Source organism: Diorhabda carinulata, chromosome 6, assembly GCF_026250575.1.
Source record: "Diorhabda carinulata isolate Delta chromosome 6, icDioCari1.1, whole genome shotgun sequence".
Classification (NCBI taxonomy): domain Eukaryota; kingdom Metazoa; phylum Arthropoda; class Insecta; order Coleoptera; family Chrysomelidae; genus Diorhabda; species Diorhabda carinulata.
This window is the reverse complement of record NC_079465.1, coordinates 24,970,237-24,984,292: the sequence shown is the minus strand read 5'-3', so window position 1 is coordinate 24,984,292 and position 14,056 is coordinate 24,970,237. Positions and strand designations below refer to the sequence as shown.

Below are 14,056 nucleotides of genomic sequence, written 5' to 3'. Positions count from 1 at the left end.
AGTAGTGGACACAAATAAGTGAAAAGTGTATCTAATATATTATTTAATAATTGTGTATAGTGTTTAAGAAAGTGTATATATACTGTGTGTTTGGATTAATCCCACCCATCAAACTAAACTGTAAGTAAATTAATTTTTGATTAAAATTTTGTTAAAATATACAATAATTCAGGATAATTGAGGCGTCTACCGATTGATATTTTATTTCGAAGATCCTTACGTTTAGTTTTTCGTTTTTGACGTCGAACGTCGTCTGGTACTTGACTTTGTTCGTTTCCGGATCAACCGTAACCAATTTATCTTTTAGCATTCTCCAAGGGAGTTGCAATCCGGTGATGTTTTCCAACGCTACGCACCATTGAGTGATCGATATATATCCTAGAAGGAAGGTCGACTTTTACGACGTTCGTAAAAAAGGGGAAAACAACGAACAATTTTTAAAAACCCAGTCGAAAATTTTCGTTTTTCGTGTTTCTATGAGGTACGTCGAGAAAGTATATTCATATCTTGTCGTTCTTCTGAACTATCTCCAGGGAATTTAACTTAATATTTAATTTAACAGTGTAGGGGCAATGTTTTTTTCTCCTTAGAGGTCCTCGTATAATCCAGACGTAGTTCCTTGAGACTTTTGGTTGTTTTATGTAATAAAAACACTAGTAGGACGATTAAAAACATGACGAATTCGTGAATTTCGAAAATTTTTGTATAAACCTCGTATAAAAAGTTTGATATTTCAATATCCACTACGAAAATAATTTTTTTCTTCTCTAGAAATGGTTTAATTACCTGTGCTTTCCGGATCGGCTTCAGCGAAAGCCTCTTCTAATCGAATTTTGTTGTTCATGATTTGCATTTTCAATTCCTTGCAAGCTCCCGATTCGACGAGACCCATCCTTTGGTAGAGGTTGAGTTTTCGTCGACCGGAATTCGCCATGTATTGAACGAAATGGGTATCTAGTTCGGGACCCATAAGTTTTAAATAAGCGCCGTTGTTAGATCCAACTTCGTAATAATTCGATGCCGAGAAAATTGTAATTACCTATAAGAAACGTGGTGAAATTTTGAAATTCGAAAACGAAGGGTTGAAATAGAGAAAATGGAGTATAATTAAGCGGAGGTATGGAGGGAAATTTTAAAAATGCAAAAAAAATAATAGAGTGACATATAAATCGAGCATATTTCAATGGATGCTTGTGAAAAACGTGATTGAGTGAATATAATATATAAAATTAGGTTCTGTAAAAGTGAAATGAAATAAATTTGAGTGAAATTAAGTGAAAAAACATTGAAATCACGTAATCGTTGAAATAAAATGAAATACAGTGAAAACAATATTGAAGGGAAGCAAAATAAAGTGAAAACTTATTGAAAGGACCAGAATAAAGTGAAAAATTATTTAAATGAAGCATAATAAAGTGAAAAACTATTATATTGTAGCGTAAAAAAGTGGAAATTTACTGAAACAACCGAATATAAGTGAAAAATTATTGAAATTACGCAGATTAAACTGAAAAATTAATAGAACGCAATAAAATAAAGTGAAAAAGTATTTAAATGAGGCATAATAAAGTGAAGAAGTGAAAATTAATTGAAACAACGATATAAAAGTGAAAATTTATTGAAATCACATAGATTTAAGTGAAAAATTATATCAAGCAGAATAACGTTACTTAAAGTGATTTTAGGTGACGCAGGCGTTGAAATGATTCAAAATACAGTGAAAAATATTTCAAAGGAGCAAAATAATGTGAAAAATTATTAGAATGAAACAAAATAAAATGAAAAATTATTGAAGGGACCATAATGAAGGAAAAAAATATTGGAAAAAAGCAAAATAAAGTGAAAACTTGCTTAATTAGGCATAATAAAGTGAAAAACTATTAAAATCAAGCAGAATAAAGTTAAAATAAATTAAGTGAGAATACTTCAAACGAATTTCGGCGACGTATACGTTGAAATGAATCAAAATACAGTGAAAAATTATTTAAATGAGCAAAATATAGTGAAAAATTATTAGAATGAGGCATAATAAAGTGAAAAATTATTTAATTGAAACTAAAAGTTGGTGGAATGAAGTGAAAGATAATTGGAAATGGAAAGCTATTAAAAGGAAGCAAAATAAAATGAAACATTATTGGAATTAAGTATAATTAAGTGAAAATGAATGGAATTGATTCAAGCGACGTTGAAATGAAGCCAAATAAAGTGAAAATGTTATTGAAATGGAGCAAAATACAGTGAAAAATTATGGAAATCAAGTTACATCAGTAATAGTAAACGAATTTATGTTATGTTCCATAAAATTAGACTTTAAAACATTAAAATAAATTAGAATAAAGTGAACTGGTTGAATTTTACTGAAAATTTGTAATGTGATAAGGGAAAATTTGTCAAATCGATCGTTTACGTTTTGACGTACATTGTATAAATATAAATTTAGAAAGAGCCGGCATTTCGTAGCAAATAACAATGCGAAGTAAAAGTTATTTCAGCCCAATTTCAGCAGTTAACTGTATTTAATGTACCAAAGCGAAGGAAAGGGATAACAGAATTAATTTATCTCTAACAAAAACGAGTGTTACTATGCAGAGATTATCGAGCTCAGGCACCGACAGATTAAATTTTCTGATGAAAATCGAAACAAAGACAGCACACGCATTTTCATTAAGTTTTCGTGAAATGTTCTTTTTTCATTAGATAAGGTAACGCAGACTAAAACGAAATGAAGTTAATAGGAAAACAGCACAATTTTTATTCATTATACGAAAGAAGAAGAATAGGTTTTTTGCGGAGAGAAATAGTGTCAAAAAACTTCGATCAAAAGAAAAAAATAAAGTTCGTGGAAAAGATCATGCCGTACCGATCTGATGAGATCCAAAAACATCGAAACCGGCCAGCGGATTACACTCTCTTCTCACCATAACGAATCGTTAGATATGTCGATCGACGTTACGTTCTTCAGGAGAGATGTAATTCAATATTGGTCGCGTCGTTAGCCGGGAAAGCGGTTGTTTACTTCTCCAAAGAATGGCGTTGCAAATTTTTAGCATTATTACAAATTCTTACTTTTAAAAAAAATTGCAACAAAACGACATAGAGCAAAATAAAGGTTAAAATCAATCATATTATGAGGAAAAATAAAGTGAAATAATATTGGAATGAAGCAAATGGAAGTGAAAAATTATTGAAATCGGGTATAATAAAGTGAAAAGTTGGTGAAATGAACAACATTAAAATAAAAATTATTCAAATGAGACATAAAAAAGTGGATAATTATTGGATTGAAGAAAAATAAAGTTAAATGAAGTAACATAAAGTGGAAAATTATCAATTATTGGAATAAATTAAGGGAAAAGTGAAAAAAATATTTGAATTAAAGCGAAAAAAGTGAAAAATTAATGAAATGAAGTAAAATAAAGTGAAAAATTATTTGTACGAAGCAAAATGAAGTTAAAATTATTCTGATGTAGCATAATAAAGTGAAATATTATTGGTATAAAGCACAATGGAATAAAAAATAATTGGAATGAAGCAAAATGAAGATGAAAATTGAGAAATAATGAAATGGATTAGAATAAAGTGAAATATTTAAAATGAGGCAAAATAAAAAGAGAAATTCTTGGAACCAACCAAAATGAAATGAGAAATTATTGAAAAAAAAACAAAATAAAGTGAAAAATTATAGGAATAAACCGAAATAGAGTGAAATAATATTGAAACAAGGTATAATAAAGTGAAATATTTTAGGAATGAAGCAAAATGAAGAGGAAAATTAAGAAATAATAAAATGGATTAGAATAAAGTGAAGTATTTAAAATGAGGCAAAATAAAGAGAGAAATTATTGGAACCAAGCAAAATTAAATGAGAAATTATTGAAACAAAAAACAAAATAAAGTGAAAAATTATAGGAATAAACCAAAATAGAGTGAAATAATATTGAAACAAGGTATAATAAAGTGAAATATTTTAGAAATGAAGCAAAATGAAGAGGAAAATTAAAAAATAATAAAATGGATTAGAATAAAGTGAAGTATTTAAAATGAGGCAAAATAAAGAGAGAAATTATTGGAACCAACCAAAATGAAATGAGAAATTATTAAAAAAAAAAACAAAATAAAGTGAAAAATTATAGGAATAAACCGAAATAGAGTGAAATAATATTGAAACAAGGTATAATAAAGTGAAATATTTTAGGAATGGAGCAAAATGAAGAGGAAAATTAAGAAATAATAAAATGGATTAGAATAAAGTGAAGTATTTAAAATGAGGCAAAATAAAGAGAGAAATTATTGGAACCAACCAAAATGAAATGAGAAATTATTGAAAAAAAAACAAAATAAAGTGAAAAATTATAGGAATAAACCGAAATAGAGTGAAATAATATTGAAACAAGGTATAATAAAGTGAAATATTTTAGGAATGGAGCAAAATGAAGAGGAAAATTAAGAAATAATAAAATGGATTAGAATAAAGTGAAGTATTTAAAATGAGGCAAAATAAAGAGAGAAATTATTGGAACCAAGCAAAATTAAATGAGAAATTATTGAAACAAAAAACAAAATAAAGTGAAAAATTATAGGAATAAACCGAAATAGAGTGAAATAATATTGAAACAAGGTATAATAAAGTGAAATATTTTAGGAATGAAGCAAAATGAAGTGGAAAATTCATAATTATTGGAATAAGTTAAGTATAACGGAGTGAAAAATTTTGAAATTAGGCTAAATAAAGTGAAAAAATATTGAAACCAGGCATAATAGAGTAAAAAATTATTTTTACGAAGCAAAATAAAGAGAAAAATTATGGTAATATAGTGGAATATTGTAGAAATGGAGAAAAATGGAGTAAACATTATTTAAATGGGATACAATAAAATAAAATATAATAGGTATGAATCAAAATAAATTGAAAAAATATTTGAACCTCACGAACCCACAAACGAAATAACTCCATTTACAAAACGTCTCAACCAAAGCCCTGCAGAGGAAATGATTCTATATAAGGGCCAACCAAAATCGACTTTGAACATTTCTAAACTAATAAAAAACCGAAATAAAATTCTTTCTACTTTTTATTTGAATACTTTTAGCAATTTTCTCAATAAATTTTTTTTTTCGTTTATTTAGCTGCTAAAAAACTCATTTTTTTACTCACCGAATTATTATGGCAAACTTCGTATCCGTCTGGTTTGCATTCGTGCGATCTGACGATGTACTGCAATTTGTTTTCGTTTAAAAATTTTTTCGTCACGTCCGGTCCGAAATACGTGCCCGCGCCCCTAAGATTATTCGGAATGCAGCCTTTATTTTCTTGCGGATCCGACCAAAGTATATCGAAAACCTGCGATACGAAAAGAAAAACAAAACAATGACGAACCTTCTTTTCACTAAACTATAACGAGATAAGCAACAGGGATCGAAATTGACACTTTTGGTGGAAAAGAATCGAGCAGTATTCGAAATTGAGGTGGTCGATGTACGTGGCATAAAATTTCGGGTGTTTGGATAGAAATCTTGACGGGCTTTCACAAAAAAGACTGGTAAATGTAAAAATAATACCCTGTACATAAAATTTTCCTTTTTATATAATCAGAAATAATTTATGATGGTTTGTTTGACTTCCAAATCAGTATGGAAACGTCGAAACCACTATTTCAGTCCACGCAACAACCACTCGGCGCTAGGTCTGGCATATATAGTGGTTGTTCTAAAAACTTTCAACGACTGTTTTGAGTATATCAAAACCACAAGGAAACCAGCGTCACAAAAATGTTTCCATCGAGTATTTAGTGATGTTACACAGAAATAAAGGCGTTTCATCACTTGACAAAAGAACAATCAAAACAACGGACTGAAAAGGCATCTGTAGGCAAGGTCATGGCCAAAATTAATGAATTGAAGTTTAAATTGCTACCTAATCGCCAGATTTAGCACCCTTGGATTCCCAGACTTGAAAAAATTTCCCAGTGGTCGAAGATTTTCCAACCAAGAATCTGTGGGAAAAGTGAATGGAGCTAAAAGGAGATTAAGTCGAAAGATAAAGTTTTGTGTTTGTGTTGTTGGACCAGGTACTTCTGGGAACCATGCATTGTTGCCGTTTGCTTGCTAGAAACGAATTTATGCTTGGAGGATTGGAGGAAGAAGATTTAGTGGAAAGTTTTTACGAGAATTGAAATCCAAGATAGATGCAGGCATTTTTTTAATCGAGATTTATCAAGACCACATTAAAACGAGTCGTCCAAGATGGAATTTGTCTGCTACAAATGAAAAACTGAGTAATTCCCTTCCAACCATTGATAAGAATAAAAAAATCCTCGATTTGAAAGTTTATTAATACGAAAGACACTTCAAAGTAAAACCATCAAAGTGTCTTTCGTTTTTTGTGTTTATACCTCGAAGAAAACGAACAAAGTTTGGTTAGAAATAATCCCTGTTACTCATTCTAGGACACGAGATTTTAATTTATCGTTTTACCTGTTTCCATTCGACTTTATCTATAACTTCAGCACCAGGAGCTGAGCTGTCAGTTAACGGGGGCCTTAACAAAGATACATACTAAAACAAATAAGAAAAAATTCCGATTTGTGCAAGTTTCATATCGTTGAATGTGTTGAGGGGTGATATAAATACAGGTATAGTTGAAGTGAGTCATTAATTAATAGATATAATTCCCTTGGAAAGGATTATTTTTGAATATTAAATTGATTTATTACCGTATAAATTGAAGGAATTTCGTTAATTGGTCTACATAAAATTAATGAGACGTATATAATTAATGAAACTATCGATATTAATTAAGGGTTAATTAAAATTTCACTAATGAATTTATCAGGTGTGGGGTGCGTGAAATGTGCTAAAATACCTTCCAGTAAAAATGTTCTTGGAGCAAAACGACGATTTTTTTACGAAAAATCTCATAAATAGTGATACAAAGACTGAAAAATACCTTGAGGATTTCCAAGATATAATTTTTTTCCACTAGATACAGCAAATTTACCACATGGCTCTATTTCAAAGCATTGACTACCCATAATGTTATCGGCAAAACCACTTGTTTTTCTATAGTGCTACAGCCCGCTGCTGGCAGTTAATCCTATCCAGATTCCTTCCTGCTACTTTTCCAAGATTTTCCAAGTGCTGTGGTGCTACATTTTGCTGCTGGTAGTTAATCCTGTCCAGATCTGTCTTCTTACAATCACCTATCTTTAGAAAATTCCTTCCTCCTACTTTTCCAAGGTTTTTCTCCAAGGTTTTCCAAGTGCTGTGCTGCTACCGCTCTCTAAGGGCCTAAGTTTTCTTCCTCAATTGTTCCTGTCCAGATCTTCCATGGGATATCTTGGGAAGATATCTTTTTACCACGTTTTAGAAGGTCTTCCAATCACCATACTTTTCTCGGAACCATCCATGAATATTTGGTGAATATCTACATCATAATCCCCAGTTCTTCTCAAGGTTTCTTTGACGTTAAATATTGGGTCGATTATTGAAGTGCCTGATGTCAATTATCTATCTCTGAAGGTTTTCGATGAGTTTACTACCAGATGTTTTATATTGCTCGACAAATGTAGATCATTGAATACAAAAAAAAAGGATTCTCTAAATAGTCTTTCCCCCGCCAAAAGAAAAGTTCAACTAGTGAAAAAAGAATATTAACCCCCCAATGTAGCTGAAATTGTGGCCAGTTTAGTAATTTTACTAAATATCTCCGAAAATATTGATCGTAGAGAAAAAACTTTCGAATAAAAAGTGAAGCTCATGAAAAGCTTTACAAAAAAGCTCAAATACATTTTTCACTCAAATCGACTATTTTTTCCATGGAGAGAGGTTACTCCATTTGAATCCTGTGGAAATATTTTGAACTATAACAGTCAAAAAAACAAATTTACGTAAAAAATGTATATGAACTTTTTTGTAGATCTTTTTATGACCTTCATTTTTTGTTAGAAACTTTTTTTCCTAAAATCAATATTTTCGGAGATATTTAATAAAATTGTTCAACTTAGAAGGACCCCGGGGGGTAAACTTAGGGATTATTTTTTTCAATTGAGAAAATTTCGGAAAAATCATTTCATCTTTTCGTAACTACACCCGTAAAATATGAAATTTACGATAATTTTATTGGTTTTTGTTAAAAAAAAATACAAAAATTAATATCCTAAATAAAATTCACTATAAAAATTTTTTTTTTGGAAAAAAATATAATTTCAACTTACCCTCCCTCTATCTAAGCCTTTGATCATATCCAAGTCAGTTATATCAGAAATCCCCCCGTGAACTATTAGTACCTTATTATTAACTATAGTACCAAGTGGAAGATACCTGTAGACACCTTCGATGAGTCTAAGAAGTTTTTCGTGATTTTTCTGTAATAAAATAACAAGCAAAAAATATAATTTACAAAATATAATATACAAATATTCAGGTTAGATTGAAAAAAAAATAAAAATATTAACCGTAACCTTTTTTTGGGACCTTTGCTACATTGAAATAAATTATGACTCACCTTGTATTTAGATTGTACTTCTCTGATGAATCCGTACCTGAAAACGAAATTTTTTTGGCGTTTCGAACTGATTTAATTTATTTTGAAAAAAAAAAATAATTTTCTTAATCGAAAACTATAATAGCGCAGTTAAATTTGATTCAGTACAAAAAATTATTAAACGAATTTAATTTTGAATAAGAAAAATTAAATAAGAATAAAAACAATGAAATGGGCATACTTCGAGGGGTATTATCTCTAATAATAATTACCAAATCAAAATATGTTGATCGATTAGTATAATAGCCCAGTCAAATTTGATTCAGTACCAAAAATTATTAAATAAAAATATTTTTTAAATGTGAAAATAAAATGTAATGAGATGGGGATGTGGCCCCCGCAAACTACAAGGGATGTTAGCTACAATAATAATTTCAAATTAAAAAAATGTTGATCGATTAGTATAATAGCCCAGTCAAATATGATTCAGTACCAAAAATTATTAAATAAAAATAATTTTCAAATGTGAAAATAAAACGTTATGGGGATAAAAAAGCATCTTCGATTAGTTTATATTTTACTGTATTACCGATGACTTACCTTTGATTCATAATAATGTCTTCGTGGTTACCTCTGTTGAGGTACACAGCTCCAGGTATTGCCAATAAACATAAAAGTAAAATTAGAAACACTTCTAAGCCCCGTTTTCCCCTATCTACAAAGTCTCCATTGAAAACGTATGGATTGTCGATTGAAGGAAGACCGTTCTGTAAAAGAAAAGTTTATTTCTAACGATCTTATGTCCCAAAGAGGACGGTTTCATGGTCAATCCATTTATCGAGGTTCCAGATTGGTACTTCTGGAATTAAACGTAAGGTTTTTGGGTATTTTGGACCTATTTTTAGGAGTCAGGAACTTAGCTAAAGAGGCAAAAGAAGTACAATGGAAAAACAGTCGGAAATAATTGTTATTCGCGATTTTATTCAATCCATTTTTATTTATATTCGAATCGGCAACAGCCCCTTAGCTTTGGCTAGACTAGATTTACTCTAGTTTCGATTAGATTGGGTATATTTTATTTTCGATTACGTTAGGTTCATTTTAGCTTCGATCAGGTTAAGTTTACTTCACTTTAACTTCAATTAAGTTGGGTTTACTTCACTTTAATTTCAACTAAGTTGGGTTTACTTTACTTTAGCTTCGATTAAGTTGGGTTTACTTCACTTTAGCTTCTATTAAGTTGGGTTTACTTCACTTTAACTTCAATTAAGTTGGGTTTACTTTATTTTAACTTCAACTAAGTTGGGTTTACTTTACTTTAGCTTCGATCAGGTTAAGTTTACTTTACTCTAGCTTCGATTAAGTTGGGTTTACTTTACTTAAACTTCAATTAAGTTTGGTTTACTTTACTTTAGCTTCGAATAAGTTAGGTTTACTTTACTTAAGCTTCGATTAAGTAGGGTTTACTTTACTTTAGCTTCTATTAAGTAGGGTTTACTTCACTTTCGCTTCGATTAACTTGGGTTTACTTCACTTTAACTTCAATTAAGTTGGGTTTACTTTATTTTAACTTCAACTAAGTTGGGTTTACTTTACTTTAGCTTCGATCAGGTTAAGTTTACTTTACTCTAGCTTCGATTAAGTTGGGTTTACTTTACTTAAACTTCAATTAAGTTTGGTTTACTTTACTTTAGCTTCGAATAAGTTAGGTTTACTTTACTTAAGCTTCGATTAAGTAGGGTTTACTTTACTTTAGCTTCGATTAAGTAGGGTTTACTTTACTTTAGCTTCGATTAAGTAGGGTTTACTTTACTTTAGCTTCGATTAAGTAGGGTTTACTTTACTTTAGCTTCGATTAAGTTGGGTTTACTTTACTTTAGCTTCAATTAAGTTAGGCTTACTTTACTCTAGCTTTGATTAGGTTTAGTTTTCTTTACTTTAGCTTCGATTAAGTTGGGTTTACTTTACTTTAGCTTCAATTAAGTTAGGTTTACTTCACTCTAGCTTCGATTAGGTTTAGTTTTCTTTACTTTAGCTTCGATTAAGTAGGGTTTACTTTACTTTAGCTTCGATTAAGTAGGGTTTACTTCACTTTCGCTTCGATTAAGTTGGGTTTACTTTACTTTAGCTTCAATTAAGTTAGGCTTACTTTACTCTAGCTTTGATTAGGTTTAGTTTTCTTTACTTTAGCTTCGATTAAGTTGGGTTTACTTTACTTTAGCTTCAATTAAGTTAGGTTTACTTCACTCTAGCTTCGATTAGGTTTAGTTTTCTTTACTTTAGCTTCGATTAAGTTGGGTTTACTTTACTTTAGCGTCGATTACGTTAGGTTTACTTTATTTTAGCTGCGATTATGTTTTGAAAAGATTAAGCTAGATTAGGTTTCCCTTGATTTAGATTAGATTGGGATCACTTTAATTTCAATAAATCTCGTTCAAAAATTGTTAACATAAATAAGACATTTAGATAAAAAAAACTATTTAATGCCCAGTTCTTTGAATTTGTAAGGGATTAACATAAATTTACTCATATTATTATACAGGAAGGTCCGATTAGACAGTTTAAAAAATCTTAAAGTTTGATTTATGAGGTTAAACAACGAAATCAAATAGTTTTACCTTATGTAAGATGACCAAGAGATCGTCGAATTTACCATGTAAATCCCCGCATACGGTCAATTGTTTCGTTATGCCTGTCGAGGCGACGTTCACGTTGGGCAATTTTTTTAAACAAATGATCGATCTTCTCAAAATCTCAGCGACATCTTTCGGAGGTAAACGATAATGCTGGAAAAAAATGGTTTTTGAGACGAACAAATCTGCTTCGAATGGGGTTCATCTTCATTTCTTTTCTAAAACCAATCAACTATCATTACCTAGACAAAAAAAACAAAAAACTTCGATATCCAACCGGTCCCGCAGGTCTACGAAAGAAAAACTTCATTTTCCTCTCCCCTATTGCTTTCCACTGATTGATTGGACGATTTGTAGCAACCTAGAGTATCAATAAATTCATGGAAACGTTTCCATTAATCAATCCGGCGTATCATTTCCTATTGGCGACCATTTCAACCTGTTCACTAGGCTAGGGGAAAATAGACCACCGAAGAAATTAGATTTCCTAGAGGGTTTTACCTAATGACAATAAAATGTCAGTAGCAACCGAAGGAATCGATGGAATCTTCCTTTTGGACTTTGAAAAAAGCCTCCCAATTTGTAAGAAGGGAGTTTTTTGGCAAAGGGATTGTTTTATTCGATGGTACGAATCACGTATCAGGCTTTGGAGGTGGGTTAGTTCAACTGAGAGTTTGATTCAATCTCGCTTCTAAATCGGATCTCGAGACCTTCTCCTCAAAGTCTCTAGTGGAAATTTTGAAAACAATAGCTTGGGATCACTGCTCATAGGTACATTTTAGAGCCACTTGTTGTTCCTTATACCCCTTTTATAGATAATATATACGAATAGTACACCAGTACCTTCATGAGGTAATAATTGTGATTTTAGACTGGCCTGCACGTAACCTGGACTTAAACCCTATTGAGCGTGTAAAATTTGGAGGTACTTGATCGGAAATTGTCGTAATGTGATTAGAATTTAGTAACTCAACCCCTAAAATGTGTCAATTTATTTTTGAGGCTAAGATAAATAATTGATAAACTTTGAAATGTTTGTGTCTATTCTCGATGAACAGACATTTTGTTCAATAAATTTCTCTATAAAATAACGCGAACGTCAAGAGGAATTTTGATAGGTTATAAACTCGTTTCATAAAAGAAATTTTATGACTGAAATTTCTCTCAGTTTTCGCGAAAAACTATTAAAAATCTAATAAAAAATGGTATAAAGTTAGCTGATGATAATTGGGTGATTCCCCTACTACTTTGGCGTAGATTTATAACCTTCGTAAAATAATTTAACACATTGTATAGTTCTTTTAATTTTCCGGAATCGACAAAAACTGTAATTTCATATTTGGAAGCAAATAAAACGAAGATAAGAAAATCATATGACATTTTTTGGTAGAGCTCGGAAATTTTACGAACAACCCTCGTAAAACGAAGTAAAGTACGTTTAGTGGGTATTTAAATATTGTAGGAGGACGCTAGTTACAAGGGGGGCAGATTTTAGAAGGACTCTGAACGTATTTCTAAATATTTTTTATAATTCGAAAATTAATTTTTTTTATTCGAAAAATTGAGAATTTACTTTATAATTTGTTTTTGAAATTGAATTAATTCGTTTATTTTTATAAAGAAACGTTTAAGGACGAATAACGGAAAGATAATTTCATAAATTTCCATGATTATCCTTGCCAGGTTCATTGAGAAAGAATTAAACAGAAAATCCGTATGATTATCCTTGCCAGGATCACTAAAAAAGCTTTGAACAGAAAAGAAACTGAGCTTTTCAAAGCTTGAAAGCTCTATAGTGTCGTTCGAATGCCTCAGTTTCCAATAAAATATCCACTGTATCAAATTTTTAACTCAAAATTTTCTATATACAATAATAACGATGATAAAGTGTGGGAAATTTATTATGATTAAAATTCGATTGAAACCTCGCGGAAATCTGTTTTGAAAAAAGTGTCATTATCATTTTAATGGTACAAAAATTGAAAAATTGCCAAAAAAAAATGGAAATCAAAATTATATGTTACCTATACTCACTCGATGTTTCCGGAAAATCTCTATTAGTTGTATGAGAGCTTTTTCCGTATAGGGATATTCCAAATGATAATGTAATAATTTTTTCTTGTCTTCCGGCTCGTAGTATTCTTCGTCCGGCGATTCGTCTTCGAATTCTAAATTTAGGTTTTCTGTAAAAACCAAAAAAAAACAATCCCATTTGAAAATAAGAGTACGTAGTCCTGGAAATTGACTCCTTTATCGCGAATTGAGGGTAAAAACCCTGAATTAGTGAAAAACCCTGAATTAGTGTGCGGGATAGATCTGTTTAGGATATTTTAGAATTATCCCTCGGATAAGGGCGAAATCATCCCTCGTGTAGGGGTGAAAAAAATCAGTAAAAAGTATTTTTCTTTGAAAATTGGGTAAATATGAAAGTTAGAAAAATAAACTTCGAATAAAAGTTGTAGAACTTTTAATTTTACACAAAAATTGTCTTTTGAAATTTTTTCCTATCGCTGATAATTACTGAGTTAGGGTGGCTAGAATATAAGGGATGATACCCATTAAAAAAATTTCTTAAAATTGATACTCATCATTTTTCTTTAAATTTAGAAGTTTTTTAAGTATCCGAAATAGATCTGTTCACGATAATTTGGAATCATCCCTCGTGTAGGGGTGAAAAATATCAGTAAAAAGTATTTTTCTTTGAAAATTGGGTAAATATGAAAGTTAGAAAAATAAACTTCGAATAAAAGTTGTAGAACTTTTAATTTTACACAAAAATTGTCTTTTGAAATTTTTTCCTATCACTGATAATTACTGAGTTAGGGTGGCTAGAATCTAAGGGATGATACTATTTAAAAAAGATTCTCAAATTCAACTCATAATTTTTTTTTAATTTTTATATGAAAAATCTTATATTTTTCCCCGGCTTATGATTTTTTAG

The 14,056-nt window shown here is 30.4% G+C and overlaps 1 protein-coding gene across 4 annotated transcripts in view; it reads right to left on the bottom strand.

Annotated features, from left to right (window-relative positions):
* LOC130895627 (serine/threonine-protein phosphatase rdgC) overlaps nt 1-14,056 on the bottom strand; it is a 40,269-nt gene that overhangs the window by 3,671 nt on the left and 22,542 nt on the right. For all 4 annotated transcript variants that reach the window (XM_057803041.1, XM_057803040.1, XM_057803039.1 and 1 more), the window contains 9 exons: nt 13,150-13,298; nt 11,101-11,268; nt 9,083-9,249; nt 8,504-8,540; nt 8,214-8,363; nt 6,475-6,555; nt 5,156-5,341; nt 787-1,039; nt 221-378 (listed from right to left, as the gene is read on the bottom strand). In XM_057803041.1, the coding sequence (XP_057659024.1) occupies nt 221-378; nt 787-1,039; nt 5,156-5,341; nt 6,475-6,555; nt 8,214-8,363; nt 8,504-8,540; nt 9,083-9,249; nt 11,101-11,268; nt 13,150-13,298 (1,349 nt within the window). The remainder of the gene's footprint in view (nt 1-220; nt 379-786; nt 1,040-5,155; nt 5,342-6,474; nt 6,556-8,213; nt 8,364-8,503; nt 8,541-9,082; nt 9,250-11,100; nt 11,269-13,149; nt 13,299-14,056) is intronic.